This window comes from Cylas formicarius, unplaced genomic scaffold, assembly GCF_029955315.1.
Source record: "Cylas formicarius isolate icCylForm1 unplaced genomic scaffold, icCylForm1.1 PGA_scaffold_5__7_contigs__length_24384050, whole genome shotgun sequence".
NCBI lineage: Eukaryota > Metazoa > Arthropoda > Insecta > Coleoptera > Brentidae > Cylas > Cylas formicarius.
Window position 1 is genome coordinate 5,580,719 of NW_026844341.1, and position 25,470 is coordinate 5,606,188.

General features: G+C 34.8%; 2 protein-coding genes across 5 annotated transcripts in view; both read left to right on the top strand.

The window, feature by feature from the left end:
• The first annotated feature begins 370 nt into the window (after window positions 1–370).
• On the top strand, window positions 371–13,075 carry LOC132702386 (fatty-acid amide hydrolase 2-like). 4 transcript variants are annotated; one of them, XM_060670978.1, is made up of 8 exons: window positions 381–2,115; window positions 2,171–2,372; window positions 3,159–3,267; window positions 6,818–6,940; window positions 6,994–7,155; window positions 7,211–7,441; window positions 7,498–7,653; window positions 11,512–13,075. In XM_060670978.1, exons 4-7 carry the CDS (start codon window positions 6,911–6,913, stop codon window positions 7,639–7,641), a joined length of 567 nt encoding a protein of 188 aa, XP_060526961.1. In that variant the 5' UTR covers window positions 381–2,115; window positions 2,171–2,372; window positions 3,159–3,267; window positions 6,818–6,910; the 3' UTR covers window positions 7,642–7,653; window positions 11,512–13,075. The 4 variants fall into 4 exon arrangements, with proteins under 4 accessions (XP_060526962.1, XP_060526961.1, XP_060526959.1 ...); XM_060670976.1 differs by having other exon boundaries at window positions 382–2,115; window positions 6,829–6,940; XM_060670979.1 differs by lacking the exon at window positions 3,159–3,267 and having other exon boundaries at window positions 371–2,115; window positions 6,829–6,940; window positions 11,685–13,075.
• Window positions 13,076–16,319: 3,244 nt separating this feature from the next.
• LOC132702366 (uncharacterized) overlaps window positions 16,320–25,470 on the top strand; it is a 32,543-nt gene continuing 23,392 nt past the window's right edge. The window contains exons 1-3 of the mRNA XM_060670952.1: window positions 16,320–17,010; window positions 17,060–17,279; window positions 17,335–17,552. Coding sequence (XP_060526935.1) covers window positions 16,840–17,010; window positions 17,060–17,279; window positions 17,335–17,552 — 609 coding nt within the window. The 5' untranslated portion in view covers window positions 16,320–16,839. The remainder of the gene's footprint in view (window positions 17,011–17,059; window positions 17,280–17,334; window positions 17,553–25,470) is intronic.

Sequence of the window (25,470 nt, forward strand, 5' to 3'; positions counted from 1 at the left end):
TCTTTTTGGGTTTTGTGGAATGTTTATTTTTGACTTGTATTACTTATCGGTTCAGCCTAAACAGTTATAATTTCTTTGTTCGTAAAGTTGTGGACCCGAATTCGTATTTTTCTTAAGTGAACAGAACCCGTCGAAGATAGTCTGGCTTTAAAGATGCACTGGTCGTTGGATTCCCTTTAATAATGAATATCGTTCACTTCCTTTAAGTCAGCATTGTACTTTGTATGTCCGAGAAGTCTCTGACGTACATAAACTTGGTGATACAAAAAAATTGCTATTGGCAATCGTTCTTTCGAATTGAGATTAAACTGGGGTCACAAACGTGATTCCTTGTCTGTCTTTATGGTATAAAAGTGAGACAGTTATAGTTGAATCACTAAATTTGTCATACGCGCAGCTGTTTCTTTGCTTCCTTTGGCAGGTTGTAGTGAAGTGTATTTTGTGATGGAACGCTTAATATCTCTAATAAAGAAATTATTTTCTTTTAATATCTTATAGTCCCGAAGAGAGCGTTACGTCTAGAAACGTGCCTGAAATTCCTTGTGATGTCACGCATCTGGGTTTTGACCAGCAAAAGTTCTGTAAAAGGTCTAATTTCCCCCTATGTTTCTATATTTGATATTTTATGACCTTTCCTTAAAATCGATCTTTCTACTACTTCCAAATGATTTATATGAGGCAAATAGCAATTTTTTCTTTGTTTGCCACGTTATTTATATGGTTTTCAAAGTTCATTTTTCTGTCCAACGTTACTTATTTCCAATTAGTTTTTTGAAAATACTATATATTCCCACCTACAGGTGTTTTTTTATTATTTTTTAAGTAATTTATTTCTAAAAGATGTTGCTAAAAATGCAATATCGTACGCAAAAAGCGTCAGTTTTGTATTATTATAATATTGCTCTGTTTTATCCCCTCCTCTACGATCTTTTTGACTGATATTTTGTTATTACACTTTGCTGTAATGGTTCCACCTTTTAAGTGGTTTTGAAAAATTTTGAATGAAAATAAATTTAGTTGTAGTATCAATTGCAATTATTACAGGATAGTGATTTACATTAATTGAGATGAAGCTTACAAATCTAAATTTTTGAAATCCGTTCTATTTCTCGTCCTTTTAAAACTATTTTTTTATCTGACACTGTCGGTGGTTGTCTGTTGCGTCCCAAGTCGGTATAAATTGTATTTCGCTTTATGCTAAGGTCATATTTTTATAAAATTGTTTAAATTCGACAAATTTGTATTTTTGTAATTTTTTGTTTTCGAATGTTAATAAGCTTTAAAATTGTATGGTTTTCCCATCTTTAATTACGTACTGTAGCAAAATGCGATTAAAATTACTATACCTACTGTTAAAGGTTTCCATAAAATTATGTTTAGAAAATTACTATAATTATATTGAGTTTCTTTTTCGCGGTAATCTTTTAACGACAAATGCTCACGTAAATTGAGCGATTATTTATTAAGACATTGATAGCTTAATCAATGTTCCATTAGATATCACTTTTAACATTTACCAGCAGCGAGACACGTAATGTTCAGTTCCACTGGAAAATAATACCGACGATCCTGTTAAACCGCAAAACGGAACTTCCTTAGTAGCCTCGCGTTGTTGCGTCGACGTGATCAAATATCTAACAATTGATTAATTCGGTTTCGTAAAGTCATATTCTTGGCGAACCACTATGGAAATAATCTTCAACATGTTACTGGTGCTGGCCAGAATCATGCATTTTCTCACGTGTCCAATTTTTACTTTAATATGTAGGGGTAAAATGGAAGTAGTGCCTCCGGTAAGAGATCCGCTCCTCAAACTTCCTGCCATCGAGTTGGCTCGAAGGATAAGGTCTAAGGAGGTACGTTACATTTAGAGTTGCCCAGTGTTGACGTTCCAGATTTCCAGCGAGGAACTATGCAAAGCGTACATTCGCAGGATCAGAGAGGTTAACCCCATTATAAACGCGATTGTGCAGGACCGGCTCGAGGAGGCAATTAAAGACGCAAAAGCGGTAGATGAATATTTAAAAACGACATCTCTGTCAGAGTTGGAGATCGAAAAGATCAAACCTTTACTCGGGGTACCGATGACTATAAAAGAAAGCTGTTCTGTGAAGGGTATTCGCATCACCGACTAGTGACTTCGATACGTTTTTGATTGCACTGTACCCAGGGATGAGTACCAGCATCGGAGTTGTAAGTAGAGCCGGCATGAAAGCGGAAAGGGATTGCGAAGATCGTCGGGTGCCATCTTGCTTTTGATGTCCACCACACCAGAGTTCTGTCTCAGCTGGGAAACGTACAATTTAATTACGGGATGTACTAGAAACCCGTACGACAGCACACGCACAAGCGCCGGCTCCAGTGGCGGGGAAGTATGTAAATTGGAATGCTTTAACGAAACAAATTACACTTTGACTATGTACGGGGTTTTCATTTATATTTTGTCACAACTTCTTCTTGCCTTCTACTTGTAGTGCCGTAACCGTTAACGATTATTAGCTATCATGTTGATCATTCGTGTCTTGTTTACGGCTGTTCGGAACAATTCCACGGAGGACTGACCATACCCTTGACATAGGTTTTTCAACCAGGATGTTCTTCTTCATCCGGGAGCTCTTCTGCTGTTTATATTTCCTTCCATGATTAGATGTAGCAGTCCATACTTTCCAGGGCATCGCATGGTGTGTCCAAAATATTGTAGCTTACGCGTTTTAATAGCCACACTTATTTCTGGTCCTTTATTCATTCTGGCTAGAACGTCGATGTTCCTCACTCTATCCACCCACCTTGTTCGGAGTAGGCACCGATACACCCACATCTCGAATACCTTCAGACGTTTCATCGCATAGTCATTACCATACCATATAACAAGTATATACTTAGCACTGGACCATCCTCATTCTAAGAGTCAGAGATGTATCGTGACTATACAAGGCTTTCTTATGAAACGTGAGCATATTGTCTTTTTCTATCGGCATTCCGCTGACAAGAATACCGTTGTCCTGTGGTGAAGGTTGTTTACTTATAATCGTATATTTCTTTTTTCTGGTGTTCATTTGCATCGTGTCGTCAGCATATCTGATAATATTTCTGCCATTCACGACTAACCCCATACCTGCGTTTCCTAAAGCCTCATTAAACATTACTTCCGAATACAGATTGAAGAGCAGGGGGACAGAATGCAGCCCTGACGCACTCCACGCTTGATTTCGATATCATCTGAAAATTGGTTTGCCATTTTCACTGTTCCTGTTGGTTCCAATACAGGTTTACAATTATTTGCATGTCTTTGTCGTCTATTCACGTTGTTTTGAATATTGCATGCATTTTTTTTGTCACCACTAGTGTGTATAATTTTTTTTGCTAATTTAGGGTAATTTTATTATACATTTTTGTATTAAGAGTGCAAAGTGATAGAAGCTAGAAGCTAGAAGTTTGGCCGCTGACTCACAACACACTGAACAACAACGCTCCCTTTTATAAATAATTTCCATTAAAAATTAATAGTACCAAACCAGTAATCAAATTTCATCGATTTCCATTAAATTTTCTCACAATACGATTTTCATTATACGAGAACGTTCTTAAAATCGCGCACTGCTCACAAAATCGCAGATCCAGTAGATGTTTCTCCATAATGGTTTCCATGTTAACTAAATGAGCCGTGTGATACTTTATAACTCGGCGAGCTTCTCGGAAAAGTGCTTCTGGAAGCGCAAATTTGTACTTTTTACTCGGTCGTAGAGAAACTTCTTTTATTTTCGGGTATTTTTTGTTTTTTGCATATTTCGCGACAGTTAAATTTGCACGCAAGCATCAAAAACGAACAATTTTTCGGGATGATTCACAATCGATAGATCGAACGGCGGGTGTTTTCGACTGCTTTTTGGTTTTCGTTTTCTTTTTTCGTTTTCGCTCCGCTATTGTGCAACGGCTTGCATGCTATTATATGAGCCACGCTCCCGCACCATCAACAAGAAGTTGAACTTTCGCAAATTCGCTTTGATAGTCAAAAACTTTTTATATAAAAGTTGTATGATTTTTTCTCTATCATCTTCTGAACCTACCAATGAAGACAAATGAGCGTCGCGAATATATGAAAATTAAAGGTAAAAGATGAAAGTCTTATTTAACTGATTTTAAAAATATATAGTTTGTCTATCTTTGGTTTAGTCGTTTTTGAAATAACTTTAGTCAACATCAAAGTTACCTTGTAAAAAAAAGTTTTGAGTAATCTCCATCGTTTGCTCTGCAGCTTTTTTCTTAAATTAGTTATTCTATTCAGTAAAACTAATTCGCTTTTAATTATTTATATCGTATTATCGTAATATATTTTATTTTTTCAGTAGGTCAAATTTAAAAATTTCTACCATCCTTAGGGCGTCTATCTATTATGAAATTCCATTAACTAGAGCGTCAGTGTGGAAGGAGCGTCAGTATTTTCACGCTCTATGCCTTAGCCATGTTTTAACTTTGCCAACGCAACTGTTGCGGCTTTAAAAGACGAAGAAATAATCCGAAAATACATCAGAGATCCCACGACATATTTGGAAAAAACAACTAATTCCAAAAATTCTCGGTTCATCAATAGACGAGGGTACAAAGAAGAAACTTATTCCCAGGGAAATATCGAGTCGTCCAAAATTCTACGGGATCCCAAAGATACATAAGAACGGGGTTCCCCTGCGTCCAATAGTGAGCGCCTTTAACTCACCAGTATGCAAGCTGGAAAAACATCTGGCCAGCGCACTACAGCCCATAGTGGAAAAGGCAGACTCCTATGTCAAAAATTCATAACATTTCACTCAGATTTTAGGTTCTCTCAGGATGAACAAGGACGATATTATGGCAAGATTCGATGTCAAATCCCTATACCCGAGCATTCCAGTAGAGGACGCTCCTGCTTATAGAAGAAAACGAAGATCTTCCCCCTGACATAACAGATCTGTCAAGACACTGTCTGAAAAATGCTTGCTTTATGTGCAACGGGAAAATATACCGACAAGTAGATGGTATAGCAATGATATCATCTCTCTCATCTGTGATTGCCAACCTCTTCATGATTTACTTCGAAAAGAAAGCAATGGAAACAGCGAATCTGAAGTCAAAAATATGGACAAGATACGTTGATAACTTATTTGTTGTATGGCCTTTTGGCAAGGACGAGCTTTTGAAAGTCCTAGGACACCTGAATTCCATTCATCCAAGGATTCAATTCACAATAGAACTTGAAGAGGATAACAGTTTGCTCTTTCTAGATGTGCACATCACGAGGACCGAAGATGGACACTTAGAACACACTGTCTAGAGAAAACAAAGACACACCAATAGATATCTGAACGCTAAGTCTCATCACCACCCATCACAGATACAGGCAGTGGCAAATACATTAATGGCTAGGTCGTTCGGGCTCACAAACGAGAAGAACAGAAATGACGAACTGAAGAAAATTAGTACCTGTCTTCGACAAAACATCACCAAACAACAGCAACCTCAACAGAGAGTACAGGACGAGACCCAACGAAGACCGATCGCAGTCATACATCAAGGGGGATACTGACAAAAGCGGCCGAATATTACGGAAGTACGAGATATCAACGGCACAAAAACCTGATCATGCCATTGGAGCAATACTACAGTGTAGTATGCGGCTCGTGTAGCCTGACGTACGTGGGACAAACCAATAGAAGGATTTCAGCCAGGCTCGAGGAACATCGTTTAGCCATAAGAAACAAACAAACATCTGCTCAACACCAGACTGGCCACAAAATTGATATCGATACTTGCAAACAAATAGCTAATATTCTATAATTATTTATTAAAAAGTAGTTAATAAAAAAAATGTTGCTGATTGGTAACTATTTTTCTATCGATTAAAAAATTTGTATTGGTATTTATAAGATTTTCGAAAGCTAAATCCATAGAATTATCCAAAAAAAAAACACTCAAAAAATTCATTATGATTCGGTTATAATAATATGAAATATCTCTTTTTACTATTTTTAAGCGGTACGTTTTAAGTATATAATTTTAAATAATATAATTTACAGTATCTGGAATTGATCTTTCGGGATTTTCTGGAAAATTAATGGAAATCTTTTGTTTGTTACTTTTAAAATTGAATTTACCTTCAATACAAAGCAGCGTGTTTGATTTCTCCTCCCGATATACAATCATGGTTTTTGGTTTTGTTTTGATACTTTTCATCTCATGAAATCCATGACTGCTTGATATATCGTATATCGAACTGGCAATACATTTTCATTATTTGAATGAAAAAGGCTAATTATTTAATGTTTTTGATCTTCCGAATAACCCATATTGTAAAGACATAGTGTTTCTACAAATTATAATGAGACGTCATGACGCTATTAAAGTAATAGTTCGAGAGCCATCAATACCTATAAGCAACGTTTTGTTTTCTAAGGTAACAATGATGATGATTATGGAATTCTACTACTAGTTATTTTAAAAACGCCAAAACCAAATACCAACACTACATATTGATCAAATCGCGTTAAAAAAGACAAAAGATCATTTTAAGTGGAAATATACAAGGTGTTCCATTCTAAAAAAGTGAAGTTGTCAATTCTTGTATTTGTTTTTATTGGTACGTTCAGAAGATAATAAAGAGAAAATCATACGACTTTTGTACAAGATGTTTTTGCATATCGCCTTTAATAAACTCTGGAGTTGCAATTTATTTATAAACTCCATAGACTAAAGTTATGTTATAAGTAGCAAATTAATTACTATATTACTGTGGCTACAAATTAGGATTCCTCCACGAAACTTATTCCGCATTATTAATGTTAAGCTTTATTCCAGGGCGCTTTGCTAAGATCGGGAGCCTCTGTGATCGGTCTTGGATCGGATATTGCAGGGTCCATCAGACTTCCCGCCATATTTAATGGAGTTTTCGGACATAAACCACCGCCCCGTAAGCGTATATCAACTCTTGTTAACAGTAACCGATTTAATCGCCCGTTTTAGAAGTTACGAGTATTAAAGATCACTATCCCGGCTGCAGCGACGATACAGTACTGTCTTTATCTAGTCACAGGTCCGATGGCGCGTTATTCTTGCGACCTCAAATTTATTTTAAAGATCTTGGTGGGTAATAAGATGCGTTCGGAGTTGAAACTAGATGAACCGGTAAGTGTGAGTATGAAAAAAGCGAGGCTAAAAATACAGTGTTGCATATTACTAGGTAAACTTAAGGGACTTGAAAGTATTTTACATGGTGGACTTTGGAAGTGGACTAACTCAACTTCCAGTAGAGAGCAGTATTAAGAACGCCATCAAGGGGGCGGTCAAGCATCTGACCACCACATGCGGCGCTACGCTCGACGAATACAAATTCTGGCACTTCAAAGACGCCATCACGGTCTGCGTGTCCACCGTATCAAATATGCGGGACGTGCCTAATTCGCTAAAAATAGTAGGGGTAGTCACAGCACGTTTGTCTGTAATTTTATGTGGGTTCTGTGGTTTCAGGCGAAAGCGAATCTCGTCGTGGAATTAATCGAGTCGATCTGCGGACTCTCCAAGTTTAGTCTCAACATAATGTTTTTCAATTGTCTGCGCATATTGTGCAAGTACGTGGTCTCGGATTACGTAGTGAAACATGAAATGTGGTAAACAGCTAGCGCGGTAAGCAAATCGGATTGTCGTTTTTGACAACATTGTTTGCCTGTCATCCATGGCCTTTAGAGAAAGTGGGCGTCTTTGTATTGGGAATGGGCAATTTCTATTCTGGAACGTGATTCTACCCAGAAGAATTCTGTTCCGTGGACGGTCTCTTCAGTTATATTGAAGGAAGGAACCGAGGGAATGAAATTTTGTTGTGACAGTTCTGGTTTTCAAACGTTAGCTTTATAATCATTTATTTCGCAACAAAATATTACATAAAGTGATACAAAATTTGCCTAGCCTTATGGTTGCAAGAAGGGACCTGAAAACAATTACAAAATGTTCAAGTTCAACCCGTAGGTACTGGAAAGCAATAACAATAATAACAACAAGCAATAAATAAAAAAGTTTTCTACAGTTGGAGGTAGAAATAGTATAGGAGAAAAAACAAAAGAAAAACTAATAAAAAACATAACAAAAAAAGAAAACAAACAACAAATCCCGCTCTGCGTAGTGTCGTCTGATAGGCACAATTGTTCTCTATAGAGACGCTTAAATAAGTTTAAACTTAAGAATTTGTATTCTTCCGGAACTCCATCGTACAGCTTATAAGGGAACAATCTTTATCTGGGGTTCTACAAGTTTTAAGACCTTGATTTCTTTAAATTAATACGTCTAGTATTTAAAGTCTATAGTTGAATGCAGTGTTCAGGGCTACGCTGATAATTAACAGCTTTTGATGTCAATAATGCTAAGAATTCTGAAACAATGAATTACAATGAATTTATTTGAGTCTAGGATTCGCATTCAAAAAATTCAGAATGTCTGTTGTAAGGCTTGCTTGCAATTTTCGCAAATATTCATCGGCTTATTGCTTATTCCCCCCCAAAAACCTAAGTTTCAGTTACGTCATCAGAGCCCTTCACATATTAATTGAAGAAATGATAGTGTGTTTTCAATTCCTAAATATCATACCTCCATGTTTAGGTATGTCTGTAATGGAATGTTGTACAATCCGCTCCCAGAAATTTCAAAAAAACTTTCTTTAAAAAAGTTTAAAATAGAATATAAAAAATACCAAATTTCTGGGTAAACAATTAATTGAAGTATAAGGAAGCTAGATATTTTGCTGGAAAATATGTTGGGGAACCAATGGTGCCGATAATTGGTCGAAGGGGTAATCCTGGTTTTTGAATCTTTGGGAGTCCGCAGAGACGAGGAATTTTAGAGTCATGGGGAGTGACGGAGCCTGATAGAGAGAGAGGGAGAGAGAGATATTTAAGGTTAGTTCCATAGATGACGTACGATCTTTTTTAAATTGACAATATGAGCCGTCTGTAAGAATATCTTGAATCTTTCCCTGATATTCATTTGTGGTTATGAATACCGTTAGCTAATTTGACTCAAAAAAAAACCTTCGCAGAAGGAATCCAGAAGTTTTATAAAAAGTAACTTCCATTCTGAACCATTTTTTTTTAATTATATGGAACCGGGTCCCTGGCACTTATATCATTAATAACACGCACTCAGAACTTTGGACACTTTGTATTCTGTTGATCACAAATCCAAACCTAGGCTGTATACGATATCACAAAAATTAAATTGAATTAAGATCAACAAATGAGTCACTCTGGTTTTTAATAATTTTGACAACAAATGGTCTTTGGATATAAAATTTTTAGGTCGTCATATCCAGTGCGCATCGTCTTATTAACATGAGATTTAAAACTCAGATTAGTATCGAAATCTAGCCCAAAATTATTGAAGACTTTTTTGCATTAATTTCTATATGATGATTATTTGACATCTGATTTAATCTTTGGAAATCTTCGTTTATTAATATTTGTGCCTTATTGTGACTTCACGGAAAAAATGAAATATACATATGGCAAAATCGCAAAGAAGATGTTATGTCACAAATATAGATGTAAATAGAAGAGACCTAAGGATCGAACCTTGTGGAAAACAACATCTAATTGGCTCCGTAGATGGCACAGTACCTTTACACTCAATGTATTAAACTCTGTTACTGATATAATTGGGTAATCTGGAAACCAATAAAATCTAAAATTGAAAGTAACAACTCTTGGCTTAATCTATCGAAGGCTTTATAATAGATAGATAGATAGATAGATAGATAGATTATTTATTCACAAAACCAGGTGATACAATGGATGTTTCGTCAATAAATACAAATAATAATAATAATACAAATAATCATGGAAGTCGCAAGTCGCTTGAACTTTATCATGCCATATTACGTTATCTGTGACATTTAGTAATACGGTAGCATCGAACCTGACTGATATAAAGAAGTAGATTTTATCTTTGCAGATGTTTATATTATTTTTTGTATAAATATTTAGATCATTAAGCTTTTTCCAAAATGTTTTGGGATTATTTAAATTACTAGTCACGTTATTCAAGAAAACGTTTTCTGCGCTAAAAGCCATAAATTAGTTTGGATTGTTATTGTTTGTACGAGTTCCAGCCTGGGTCACTCGCAGTTTTTGTTAACTTAATGAAAGCATCAGTTGTTGATGAGTGTGACTGGAGGGAACTAGGGATAAGGGAATATATAAGTAAAGGTTTAATTAGGTAGAAACGAAAATGAAATCTTGCTAGTTCTTATTCTTCTTACCCAAAAGCGTCAGAGAAAAGTCTGTTGAGACATATTGATCAATCTTATTTACTATGTAATATCTTTAAATGCTTTTCTCGATGCTATTGCACAAGAAGAAGACCCGTTATACGGAAATTCAAATCAATTACTTTCAATTCAAATAATTTTGTAATACAGACACTCACATTGAACAATTTTGAAATATGATTTATTTGTCTAACTCCATATACCAGTCTAAGACGGGAGTTTTAAACTTTTTGAATACGATACTTTTCTAGATTATCTAGACAACGCATAAATACACTGTTACAATGATTAAGCTATGATAATACTACAGTATCGCATAGAAATCTTTTAGTATCCTGCGAGGAATAGTGAAGACTACGATAAATTAATTTTAGGTTGCTGTATGCAATCTTTAACTTGATTGTAATGTACTCTCTAAACTTTTGCCGAGAATCGAGAGTAAGTCCTAAACATTTGTATCTGCTGCAAAAGGGCAAAACAGCGTTCTTCACAGAGAGTTTTATATTATCAATTATTAACATTATCAATTGGGTTGTCATTTGGAAATATCGTCAGCGAGGATTTGTTATTATTTGTTTCGTTATACCATTTATGAAAAAAATAAAAGGTCAGTTCAATAGCATCGGTATCAAGATGATAATCACAAGACTGTAATGTAAGAATTGATATCAGGATTTCATTATTTATCATGTCAAAAGCTTGGTTAAATTAAAGTAAAATTAAGGCAGTAATTTTGTCATCATCATCAGTCTTAAAAACATCATATATTATATCTACAGGAACGCTTTCACAACTATGACCAGATCCAAAACCGAATTGTTTCGTATAAATATAGAGAAATGCTCTCACTTGCTTGAACATTATTTTCTCCAGGCTCTTAGATAGTGCACTCTGAATACTAATGGAACGTAAAACATCAAACTCTGTAGGTTTTTATTATTTGAACTGAGGTATGAATTGTGCTTGTTGACCTAAGAAGCGAAATTACCGATTAGATAAACCATTTCAATTTTGTCATTCTTCTTCTAATATGAGTTGGAGAGATTCTTGCTACAATGTGGTGTCTAGAACAATTAACCCCTTCAAGTTGGAATCTGGGATCAAACTTTTTTCGGAATGTGCATACAAAATGATAAATGATATTAATGATAAACTTTATCTTAAATTTTATTCTTCAAAATATTCGAAAAATTGTCAAAACTTCAAGGTAACAAGTACTCATAATTTAGGAAAAACTTGGTGAAAATGGTGTGCTCATACTACCTTCGTTCGTGGGACCTCCCCAAAGACAATCAATTCTATTTTAAACCGGCCTTTGGATATCTTATCATAGCCAACGCCCTTGGATTACCTGCGTATACCGTGCGGACTCGACTACCGTGACATGCCGATTGGATTTCAGGTGAATCTAAAACGGAAGGACATCCTTGTTTGCATATTATCGAAGGTATTTTGGTAGGTCGCGGCAGCCCCTGGACAAGACAGGTGATGTCTAGCGGTGGCGGAAGAATTGGAGCGATACTTCGGAGGGTGAGTACCTCCTAACGAACTAACCATCAAAGATTTTGGAGCGGACAAGTCTAAGCAGTGCAAGTTTTTTCTTTCATTTAAATTATAATCCAATTTGAGAAATTCTACAAGCTCAGCTTGTTTTCGTTAAAGTATAGGATTATAAGGGTGGAAAAGGCTTCAGTGTGGGCGATCTGTACATTACCCGCTATTCGTAGTTTGGAACAGTTTTTTCTTTTTGACAATGCCTTTCATTTTAGTAATTGGTAAAGAACAGTATATCTTTTCACGAAGCTCGATCATTTTCATGATTTAATTATTATTATATGCTATTTTCTATTAACTAGTGTTATTATTATTATGTGTCTAATTAAAGTTTACGATAATTTATTGTCTTCAACTCTAGATTGTTATTTATTGGAATTTATGTATCAATTATCATTTGAGAACTTCACAAAAGAATGCTGCAAACGCTTACAAACTGCATATCAAAATCAACAAGTTTAAAATAAATTCTGAGTAAGTCTAAACAAATTTGTTTTTCCACAAATATTTACCTTGGCTTGTAAGAATTCAAAAGTACGAAATAAACAAACCCCGTTTTTCGTTACCTGTAACTCTTCGTACTGTTAAGAGTTTTCTATCCAGGATTCGACAAAGTGTTAGCTATAGATATATATTTCATCGTTAAAATAAAACGAACCATATATTTAGTATTCTCCCCAGCTTCTCCGGGAGCTTCATTCAATAATTTCTTGTACAGTGTACCTGACAATAACCCAAATAACTTTTCCAGTAATAAGATTTTCCCTAAGTCAGTCCCTAAGGTGCATACATATTTATATCCTTTAAAAAAAGCTTCAAACCAAAATTTTAAAAGACAATAAATGTTAGGCAAACCACTCACTCGTCTCAGATGTCATATTGCTGACAGGTAAAGACCTGAGCTACGGTTAAGATTGTTAGATTGTTTATAGATAGATTCTCGGATTTTTCTTTGGTAGAAGAATGGATTATATGCAAGAATTTTAGTTTTATCGAATAATATGTCCGGTTTCGAGATTGTGGTCTTTGAATCTAGTTGAGCCTAGCTTCTTTAGGCTCAACTAGGTTCAAAGAACATGAAAGACTAAGACAGGATGATTGGCGAAACGTCAGCAAGTTCGACGCAGGACGAATCCAGAAGTTATGTAAAAAGTAAAAGCACGTACCTTCGAATTGATAATTAACAATTCACATTAAAAAGAAGCCACCGTGTAAACTACTGATTTTCTACCACGACAAATAACGGTAAGTCGCTCTAGACATTACACGTTACGTTTGGAGGGTTCCTCGTATCTTTGTTGTTTCCCCAAAAACGAGATATAGAAGGCGGATAATAATAAGCTCTATATTCTAGTAGAGATTCTAAGTATTTTTTAGTTATAAATACCTATATCCGTCTCTTGCTGTTATCTTTTAGAAGAATTTTAGTTGAAAACCAAGCGGAAGCGATGGCCTTGCCTTGTCATCTCAATAGAGATGTCCGAACATAATAAATGTCTGCGACCTTATCTCTAAGTGTCTATACTCTCTAATTTTCATGGAATGTTTATTTTTGACTTTTATTATTTATCGCTCCAGCCTAAACACATATAATTCCGTCATTCGTAAAATTGTGAACCCACATTCGTATGTATGTAAATGTATAAATCTAATTCTGTTTCACTATCAGAGTCGTCGTTGAGAGTCCTCAATTTTTATAATTTGCTGTACTGAATTTTTTCGCCTCTCAATTATGTTATGTTATGTTATGTATGTTATTAATTACATTTTTAATTAAATTTATTACACTGGAACTTAAAGTAGAAGTAACATTTTCTGCTCTGCGTTTGAATTGCCCCATAAATGGGGTTAAACATGCAATTATATGGAGGAAGACATAAAATAGTATACCCAGCCGGCAAAATTATACATACATGCATATATACTGTTTTTTAGTTGCATATTAATTTGGAACTTCCAAAAGTTGCACTGTTTTGTAATAGAATTCAAAATAAATATCAGTTTCTAACAAATATTCGATGAAAATAATACTGTTATTGCGAATATTTTTTAAAAGATTGTTTTGAAACCAATTTTCCAAAAAAAACATTTGTATTTCATTCATTTGTATCATCAGGATAATCCTAGCTAGAATCCTTAATATTCTTTCCAGACAACAGGGAACCAATCCGTCTTCTGACCGAGCGGGTATTATGGTGATGCGTTTTCCTTTATTCGAAAGTTTCTTCTGAGAGTTTTCAGTGCAAATCAAGTCATCCTTTGAATACAGCGTCGTGTGTATCAAACCATATAAATTATGGATATGTTCTCTATCTTTTAATTTCTTGAAAGTAATTAAAATCTTCAAGTGCGTAATTCGTGTCATTCCATTACTACTTGCAATTTGTGGTATTTAACTCTATGAAGGGTGGCACGGCTTATATTTATATTGGTTTCATCTTATTCTAGCTCCTTTTTCAGTTTATGCAAGAGAGGAACAACTTCGGGTTGACAAAAAAGACAATATATTTTCCTTCTTATTAAGTCCTGATTACTATTTTCTATACGGTAAGTTTAAAAATCACTTCGTTGATTCCTTTTCTTCAATTCTGCACTATTAATAATATGCCTTATCGACGATATTCTCGTTTTTGTAAGTTCTTTGTAGGTTTCTTTTAAAGCTTCTTGTTTAATAAGTCTTCTACTGATTAAAGTTTCATACACAGTTTTCATACCCAGCGACAAATGATTTCGAAGTGACATTGTTATATTCCCGTAAAATAACTTTTTCGAAACGCACAATAAAAACGATTATTCAACACTGCCACAAATGGTCAACACTCAAGAAATACATTAAAAGAGAAAGAAATATACCTTTTTTGTTAATGGCTTTAGCCAATAACGAGAATCCGTCGAAAGTCAACACGATGAACATTGAAACAGACTATAAGTGAACAGAACCCGGTGAAGGAGGTCTGGCTCTATAAAAACACTGGTTGATCTAGATTCTCTTTAAAAATGAATATTATTCATTCCCTTTATGTCAGCGTTGTACGTTTTTTTAAATATGTCCGAGGAGTCTCTGACATACATAAACTTGATGATACAAAAAAATTACTATGGGCAATCTTCTTTTAAACTGAGATTAAACTGGCGACATAAACATGATAACTTATGTCTCTTTATATCATAAAAAACCAGATAAGAATGGTTAAAATATAAGTTAAATCACTAAATTTGCTAGCTGGTTCTTTGCTTTCTTTTAGAGAAATGTTGAGAGTTTAGTGGAGACTTTGTCCGTAGAAACGAGGAATTTCAGAGTCATTTTTTCACGAAATCTAATAGAGAAATAGCTGATTTAAGGTTGCTTTGTATAGATAATCTATAATCTAGCATCTTTTTTAAGTTGACGATAGGATCCGTCTCTAGGAATGTCTTGATTTTTTCCCGATAGTATTCATGACTTTTAACCTTATATGTAGAACTTAGAAATTTTCGAGATATGCGTTCAGGCTGTGGAATATTAGATTAGATATTCTTATCAATAGAAAATGAGGCCAGACATTTGCCATTTCGTATACAGAGAACCTACTGGCACAAACCGATACCTTGATGTATGTATTGTCACATCACTATCCGACCCAAAGATTATCGATTATTAACTTGGTTTCAGAGCCGTAAAACTATTTCAACCCTACTCACTAAACACATAATTAAAACACATAACCTCTGCTCTTCTTTTTAATACTTTCCATATTAGATATATTATGCGTTCCATCACAAAATTCAATTCACCCCAACCTCAAAAAGAAAATGAGTCTGAAAACAACCCCACACTCGCCAGTATGACCATCGCTGACCAAATATCAGAAGTTGTTAAGAAATGAAATGTTAAAACCCGATTTACCACTTGTTCAGAAATCTCTCAAAAACTTTGATCCGTCAAAGCCAAAATTCTTTTTGAGATAACAGGACGAAATATCAATTAGGCAAAAGAACATGAGAGATCTATGAAGCCACCTCAAAACTCACTAAATTATTGCATCCATGGAAATATCTAAACAAAATGGGAATCACTCATCCTAGACAATTCATGTCCGTCCCTTAGCTTACACAGTATATTAGCAAGTAACGTCAGCAAGTTCGATTTATTAACAACCGATGCAAGAGGAATTTTCAAGATTTCTAATTAGTACAATATTCTGTGAAAGTTTCTTTGAAAAATTTACTTCATTTAGTTGCTAAGGCTTTTTCTCTTAAAATTTATTTCTTTGTCTCTTCCTATTTGCTATTAATTGCCTAACTTTAATAGGCAATTGATGTAAAATATTTTATTGATTGTTGCCTTACAAGTCGGTGTGAATTGTCTTTTTGTCTCTTGTACTGTCTTCATCATTCAGACCCCTTGTCTGTTTGTTCTATTGCATTCTATTGTGTTTCTGTTGTATGTTATATTTTACGAAGTTGTTTTCGTGATTTTTTATTTAAAGTAACTTAAAGGTCGAAACAAGCAAAAGGTTTTTTTTTTTTTTTTGCTTTTCCACGGTTGATAAGTTTAAAAATTCTATTGTTTTCTCTTCGTTAATGAAATCCATCTTGTAAAACGGAGGTCCATGGGTGGAGGATTCACATGTTCTATGATACAAAAAAATAGTGAAACCCGATGGTCCCTCAATTACTTCCTCTAAAAGCCGAAATCCGGTTAAAATTGATATATCTAGTGTTAAAAGCCTCCATTAAATTATTTTTATTACATAGCTATAATCATATTCAGTTTCTTGTCGCGGTCTAACGATCAAAGCTAACTTAAATTAAGCAATCATTTATTAATAAATATTGATAGTTAAATCAATGTTCCAATAATACTTACCACCTGCGAGACACGTAATGGTTTGATACCGACAACCCTTTTTAACCGCAAAACGGAACTTCTTTTTTTAGTCTCTCGGTGTTGCATAAACGCTGTCACATATCAAAGAATCGGCTAACTCCGGTTCATAGAGTCATATTCTTGGTAAACCACTATGGAAATAATTTTCAGCACGATGCTGGTGTTCGTCAGATTTATGCATTTCCTCACGCGCCCAATTTATACTTTAATATGTAAGGGTAAAAGGGAAGTAGTGCCTCCGGTAAGAGATCCGCTCTTCAAAATTCATGCCGTCGAGTTGGCTAGAAGGATAAGGTCTAAAGAGGTACGTTAGGACTTTCTACATTTAGGGTTGCCCAATGTTGACGTTCCAGATGTCCAGCGAGGAAATATGCGAAGCGTACATTCGCAGGATCAAAGAAGTTAACCCCATTATAAACGCCGTCGTGGAGGACCGCTTTGAGGAAGCGATGAAAGACGCAAAAGCGGTCGATGAATATTTAAAAGCGACATCTCTATCAGAGTTGGAGATTGAAAAGATCAAACCTTTACTCGGGGTACCGATGACAATTAAAGAAAGCTGTTCGGTGGAGGGTATTTGAGTCACCGATCCGTTACATTAATAAGTTACCGATTGCACTGTACGTAGGAATGAGTATCAGCGTCGGAGTTGTAAGTAGAGCCGGCATGAAAGCGGAGAAGGATTGCGACGCCGTAGCTATTTTGAGATCATCGGGTGCCATTTTACTTTTGGTGTCCAACACACCAGAATTCTGTCTCAGCTGGGAGACGTACAATTTTATTACAGGATGTACCAAAAATCCGTATGACAGCACACGCACAAGCGGCGGCTCCAGTGGTGGAGAAGTATGTAAATTGCAGATTACACTTTAGCCATCTACACCGTGTGCCAAAACGATCCACTATACGATCTGGAAACCCATAGGAGATACGAAAAAAAGTTTCGCACAAAATTTTCTTGGACTCTCCTTAAGATTCAAAATATTATAATTTTGTTCATACCGTGTGTCCCAAAAATGTCCCCTCCGATATCTACTTTGTTATTTTAAATGCAACACCCTATGGTTAAAATAATGGTAAATTTCTTGAAAAATTCCTATTCGAATTTTGCATAGTTTAGGCAGAAATTGAGGTTATGTGTTTTTTTTTTCATATTTCGATAGCCCCATATAAAATTGTGTTGTGACACTACTGATCAAGGTATTGCAAGGAAGATTTAACCACAGACTAACTCAATTACTTTGACAGATGCGCCTCAGCTTAGACAGGGTGTCCCAAATAGGCGGTGCCGTTTCTTCGAATTTAATTAACAAAATCTCGACATTTTCAAATGAAACACCCTATATTTTTATGCAGATCTCAATTCTAGGACAAAAAACAAGGTAAGTATCTTATATTGAAATTTTACTTACTTTTGAGATATGCGAAGTTTAAGATAACACCCGTATAATTGTTCAAGTTAAAGCTGTCCACATTGGCAATATTGGGTATTTTTAAAATAGCCAAGCCGCGATACTACTCGATCTGGAGTATTATCCAGATATGCGAATAAAACCTGCTGCTAACAATACAGTGTCCATTAATTTGTGAATATTTTGAGAAAAATTGACTCTATACTACACACTTTAGCAGAATTCATATTTAAAGAAACATTTTATAGTTAATTATCTAGCTTGATTGAAAATACCTAACAACAAAAATAAATAATTAAAGTTTATAGGTTAACCAAAAAACTATAACTTATTTAAAATACAAAGTAATACATATACTAACAAAAAACTTGACAACTATGAACTTTTTAAATGGAAATATGAAAAACAACAAAAGCAAACAGAAATGTCAAAGTTTGTTTATAATTTAATGCGTCAAAAAAAAAAAGATTGTGATGTCATAGTCAACTACATTTTTAAATATTTTGATATTTCTTTATTGTGTTGATGCCAGATGACCGAATAAACGAACAATTTTTAGTTAACTTTTTATTTTTTCAAATTTGTTTGCTTAGTTAGCCTATAAAGTTTAATTACTTATTTTTGTAATTTGGTATTTTCAATCAAGCTAGTAATTAACCATTAAATGTTTCTTTAAATATGAATTCTGAAGTTTTATTAAATCTGTATTGTTAGCAATAGGTTTTATTCGTATATCTGGCCTATTGTATCTTTAAAAGAAGTAAGATCATGTCTTTGCTATTTAAAAAATACCTAATATTACCAACAAGTGACCTAATGTGGGCAGCAACAAGAATTTATACGAGTGTTATCAAAAAGTAATAAAAATTTAAATATAAGGTAAATTACAAACTTACATTATTTGTTATCGTAGAATTGATATCTCAATAAAAATATAAGGTGTTCCATTTGAAAATCTTGAGATTTTGTTAATTGAATTCGAAAAAACCGCACCAACTATTTGGGACACCCTGTATAAACTGAGGCGCATCTGTCAAACTGATTGAGTAGTGCATCATCTCCTTAATCTGTGGTTAAATTTTCGTTGCAACACCTGGATCAGTAGCGTCACAACACAATTTTATATGGAGCAAACATAATATGAAAAAAAACGCATAACCTCAATTTCTGCCTAAACTAAGCAAAATTCGAATAGGAATCTTTAAGAAGGTGAACTTTATTTTAACCACGTATTCAAAAAATGATTAGCATGTTATGTTAATATTTACTTGGATTGGACTCTTCGCAATATACACTAATCAATAAAATTTTTTGAACTGCGTGGTCCGCCATAAGGGAGACCTGGGCTGGGTTGTCATATAGATTGGTTGTCACAATTTCTGGATCTTGGAAAAACGCCACGACTTTTAGCTGTATATATTTCGGTTTGTTCGGAAAGCACCTGTAACCAGTACAAAAGTTGCCACCTATGAGAACAGGTCACGTCGGTATAAAAATGAAAATCGATATGCTTGAGTAAATTTCGCGAGACCGATATAATTTTTGTTTCGGTGACATTGCTTAAGAGTGAAGAAAAACTGTTAAATATATTTTATTTTGTGTTTTTCATGACTTTTATTTAATGTAAGTATTGACTCTGAACTTGATGAATTGGTTTTCATTTTTCTCAAATAAGAGTTTAGATTTTAAATAGGCGTCTTTGTTGTAGATTTCAGGTGATATAAACATAGATTGAAACCTTAAGATTCAAGACGATGAAGGGAGAAGCTGCTCCTGATGCTAGCAGCTACTAGGTTCGCAAAGGTGAATGGCACATTGTTTGAATTCGGCTCCACCTGGTACACGAAATCAAGCAAACCCTTCAGATTAGATGCAAGCGTCCCACTTCTTAGAAAACCTAAAAATTTTTCATCACCATGTGAAAAGTGATGTGGAATGACCTTGTCTTCTTCTATTAGATAACCATTTAAACATGCGCTTGTATTGTCATGCTTCCTTCCCTCCTCAACGTTGCGATGCGTGAATTTTGAATACTCCTGTAGCATTGTCTTATCCACTCGCCGATAGGCCAGATCCAGGCGCATTAAATGTAGAAGGAACTATACCAGAGCTGAGTACTTCAAACCAAGAAGAATTAACCATAACGAAATAACAGACAAGATACTCTAAGCCAGGAAAACATCAACATGCGGAAAACTGAAAACACTATTCAAAAGAGCAAACCAGCAAGTAATAAAAAAACTTGATCGTTCAGTGACAAAATGACAAGAGTTTACTCTGGAGTCTCCTGATAGTATAGTCATTAGCGAAAAAACTTGCTGGGAGGACTGGAAAATATTAGACCCTATCCAAAGGCATCGGCAAGAAAAACGAATAGAGTTAACAGGCGTAAAAGAGAAAGTGCAATACTCACTGACACCCCAGCGAAAGTGCAATTAAAATAAGAGAGAAACAAACGCCAACAGAATAAGAGAAACAAGATTGCTTTCGAAAAATTGTCGCTGGTCGGGGCAAGTTCGTAGTGCCTATCACGAAGCAGCTTTTGGTAAAGGGACGTATTGCTTTTCTATCGTGCTCCTGCGGACCACTATGGAATTTTCGCAAAATCGATGTAATTAAATTGCGCATGTATAAAATGTCCTTCACAAGTTACAGCAAACATCGGTAAATATTAAAATTTGCACAAATAATAGCGTTGTCGAATGATATTTTTTCAAATACCTTGCACCCTGTATAATTGACGAAACCTGAAACTCTCTCTCGACAAAGTTTACGATACTGTTCAAATAAAATTATCCCATCTTTAACGGTTTTTCCTTTATCGCCAATAATAAACCCACAAAAACGGAAATTTTTAGGATCTTTTAGATTTTTTGCTCGTAAACGACACACCCTGTATATGATTCTAATAACGTTCGAAGTAAAGGTTATAGGCCTGGATCTTCCACGTTTCCTGGTTCAAAAATTTTTTGAAAATAGTAAATGGTTTTCGAGAAAATAAGTTTTTTCTGAAACCATGCTTTGTGCCATAATAATCAATGACGTCATCGCGTCTTGACAGCCCTCGAAATAACGATTTCAATATGGATTTTTTCAAATATCCCGAGCAGCTTATGTGATAGACGAAAACCGCAAATACAAAAATTGCAGCTCTTGATGCGACGTATGACATTGTTTGACCCAATTAGCCATATTTTTTACGATTTTTGATTTGCGGCTAATAATTTACTCTGTAAAAAAACAATTTTGTATTAATAATCGAAAAAATGTCTGAAATAAATGTTATTGCACAGATATCTGCACCAAACACATTTCTCATTTAGCACGGAATATCGGAAACACCCTGTACAATAGGTGAAAACCTTAAATATAAAAGTTTTTGCTGTCTAGGCGGACTATATTGCAATATAAAAGAAAGTGAGATCTGAATCATAGTCTTTCAGTTATAACCAATTTTCAATAATAGGAGAACCCATTTTTCAGTTTTTTTAAATGTGCGGCGCACCCTGTATATTTTTAAAAAATTTTCAAGAATAAAAGTTTATGGATCTTCTGCCAATTCTGGTTCAATAATTTTTTTGGTCTCGTAAACGGTTTTTGAAAAATGATGTTTTTTGTAGACCCTTGCAAACACGATTTTTTATTTTTTTAGAATACTTCCCGACCCCCCAGCCCGCCCCATTTTCAATAGGCTCCGTCACGGGACAAAGCTGCATATATGCGCCAAATATGAAGTCGAGTGCTTCAAATTTCGGACACTTATCGTGTTTCATAGCAATGTCAAAAAACAGTCGAAAATCGCGAAAAAAAGATGGATACCGGCGTCGGATCAGAGCCATTTCTTAAAGGCTCATGTCCCTCATGAAGGGTTAAAAATTACGCAAGTTTTAATTTTGTAGCTCCAACGGTTCGAAAGTTATTCAGGAAAAACCAAAAGACGAGAACAAAGAACGGAGAACGGACAAACAGTAAAAAAAATTTTTTTTTTTTACGGTGATCATTACTGTACTAACGGCGATCTCACATTTATCGATTTTCGAAGGTAACAAGAACGCTTTCTAAAAAAAAAAGCTTCATATTTCAAAAAGAAGCCGCTTCGTGGTTTCTTGTCCCGCCTACCACTACGAAACTTTCGCAAAATCGATGTAATTATATTGTACATGCACCCTGTATAAAGTGACCTTGAAATCTCGCCGTTCAAGTTTAAATTCACAGCAAACTTTGATAAATATGAAAATTTGTGCAAATAATAACCGTGTATGATAGACGAAATCTAAAACTATCTCTCCACACAGTTAACGATACTGTAAACCCAAAAATCGAAATTTTCTGCATTTTTAACATTTTTTGCCAATAAACGAAACACCTAGTCCATGAATTTTTCCAATAGAGTAAATGGTTTCCGAGAAAATAATTCTTTTCTGGAACTATGCATGGTATATGACGTGATAACGTCCAGGAATTATTTCAAATACCTCGAACGCTGCTCGTTATATGATAGACAAAAACAATAAATACAAACATTGTAGCTCTCGATGCGGCGTATAATACTGTTTGAACCAATTAGTTATAATTTTTTCGAATTTTGATTTAATAATTTATTCCCGAAAAGAACAATTTTCAGGGTCTTTCAGATTGGAATAATTTGGAAAACCGTTATTATAATCTAAAAAATACTTAATATAAAAGTTATAGTCCCGGATCCTCCACAGTTTCTGGTCTAAGAATTTTGTAGATCCGATTAATGGTGTTCGAGATTTTTTTTTTCTGGAAGAAAAAATAAAAAAAAATCAAAAATTTGATGGTCTCCAGTTTCTGTGCACGTACTAATTTATGCACTTGCCATTAATCACCTGTTGCGCTGGTGAAGGATCATTGATTGACTGAATGTTTCAAAAGTGTTCAAAAGAACATTTATTGTTGTTACATGACACTTGTACATATGCCTTACGAATATATACTCATACTGTTTTCTCGCCACGGGTGGAGTGATACGTACAATTACCTCGCAGGTAATGTTTCGCCACAAAAAATAACATTAAAATGTTTTAAAATGATGAAATGGAAAATGTGTGTCTTAAAATAAAGTTATACATATAGGACAATCATATAAGATAAAATAAACAAACAATATAAATACATCAATATAACATTGCAAACATTTATTTAGAACATGCGTTTCGAATTCACTTAGGCTATAAAAAGCATTGATTGTCAGAAGCATCTTGACATGTTTCGTAAATTGCTTGTTAGAAAGGTTCTTTAAGCTCGACGGGAGCATATTATAATAATGTGGCCCTGCATAGCCTAAAGATCTGCTACAAAATATGTGATTCAGTTTAGGCTTTAAGAGATTTCCTCTGTTACGAGTATAGTGACAATGGTTATTAATGTATTTCTTATGTAAACATTTATTTTTGTGTGTAATTAGCAGTATTTTAAATAGGTATATATTATTTTGTGTTGCTGAAATATTTCTTTGCAAGACTGTCCCGGAAAAAGTTTAAAAATTGGCCTAAGTATTCTTTTCTGCTGTTCAAACACCCTTTCAGCATCACCAGCTTGCCCCCAGTTCACAATGTTGTAAGAAATTGAGGATTATGCCGCAGCATAATAAAAGACTAATAGTGATCTCTCAAGAAATGAGTCTCTAATTGTTAATATGGCAAAGAATGTTTTATTTAGTTTACTACAAACACTATTTATGTCTTGATCGAACCTCAATGATGCATCAATGTAGGAGCCAAGAAATCTTGTGCCCTGACTTTTTTCTAAAGATGTTCTAGAGACTAAAGGATAAGTCGTGTAAAGGTCTAATGTAAATCTTACCACAACTGTTTTCTCTAAGTTTATGATTAGATGATTTTGCTTGCAAAATTTATTAAACTCTTCAACAGCAATTCGGACGTGTCATCCGCATACATGAAAACTCGGCAGTTACTATTAAAGATTTCAGATAAGTATTTCACAATAGGAGAAAAAATGCAATGCAAAACTGCCCCCTTGAGGTGTGCCCAAGTTAACATCATATGGATCCGAATGTGTTTCGTTTACTTTTTATTTGATTGATATACGACATGATCAAATTATTAATAGGAACTCTTATGCCCAAAGATTCCAGCTTTTCCGATATTATATCCATATTTAATGAGTCGAAAGCGCACGATAAATCGAAAAACACTCCGGCCACTGTCTCTCCGACATCGAGTTTATCATAAATATGTTGGACAAGCTCGATTGTGCCAGTTTCCGTGGAGCACCCTTCGCGGAAACCAGGTTGAACGTTTGAAATTATTTTTTCTTGTTTCAAGAAATGCTGAATTCGGTAGTACATTACCTTCTCCAGTATTTTGTGCTATGGTTATTTATTATCCCTTTTTTGAATACCGGGATCACTTTCGAGTTTTTTAACGCTGAGGGAAATTGCCCAAATGAAATTGACTCATTAATCATTGTTGTTAAGTAAGGAACTAGAATATCACAACATGCCTTTATCAGTCGTATAAGAGTTTCGCCAATACCAGAAGATCTTTTGTTTTTCAGCGAATGAATTAGAGCCAACATTTTCTCATCGGAATACGGTGCAAAATATATGCTTTTTCCCCAGTGAACATCGAATCCACTTTTAATTGCACGTGAGTAGCAAAAAATTTTCCGAATTCGTCTGCTATTACTTTATCATTGTTAAAAATATCATTGTTAAGGATAGGACACCCTTCCAAATTTGATGTCGATAGCTGCAAATTTGAGACACCTACTATAATTTTTAATACAGCACAGACTATCTCGAACAATATGTGAAAACCTTAAATACAATAGTTTTAGCAGTCCGTAGAGACCACATGACATGTATAAGAAACTGACAACAAACACAGCCTTCTAGTTATGGTCAATTATCATTGTAAGGGGATCCCAATTTTTATTTTTTGCGAATATCGGGCACACCCGTTACATTTTTGAGAATAACCTAGAATAAGGTTTTATATCACTGGATCTTGCGAATCATTTTGTTCAACAACTTTTTCGATGGCATAAACGGTTTTCCAGAAATGGCCTTTTTCTTGGACCCTTGTAAACGTGATTTTCTATTTTTTAAAAATACTAAACTCAAATTTCCGACACTTATTGTGTTTCACAACCATGTCCAAAAGAATAGTTGAAAATTGAAGTTCCACCTAAGCCATTTTTACATAACCCTTGCATCCCCTGGACTATTAAAAGGAAGCAAAATTTAAGTGGTCTTGGTCAAACGGTTCGGAAGTTATCGTCGAAAAAGTCCAAGAACAGAGTTTGCAGAACAGAGAACAGACAACAAAATTTCTGTATCAATGGTGGTCCCCTAGGACCTACCG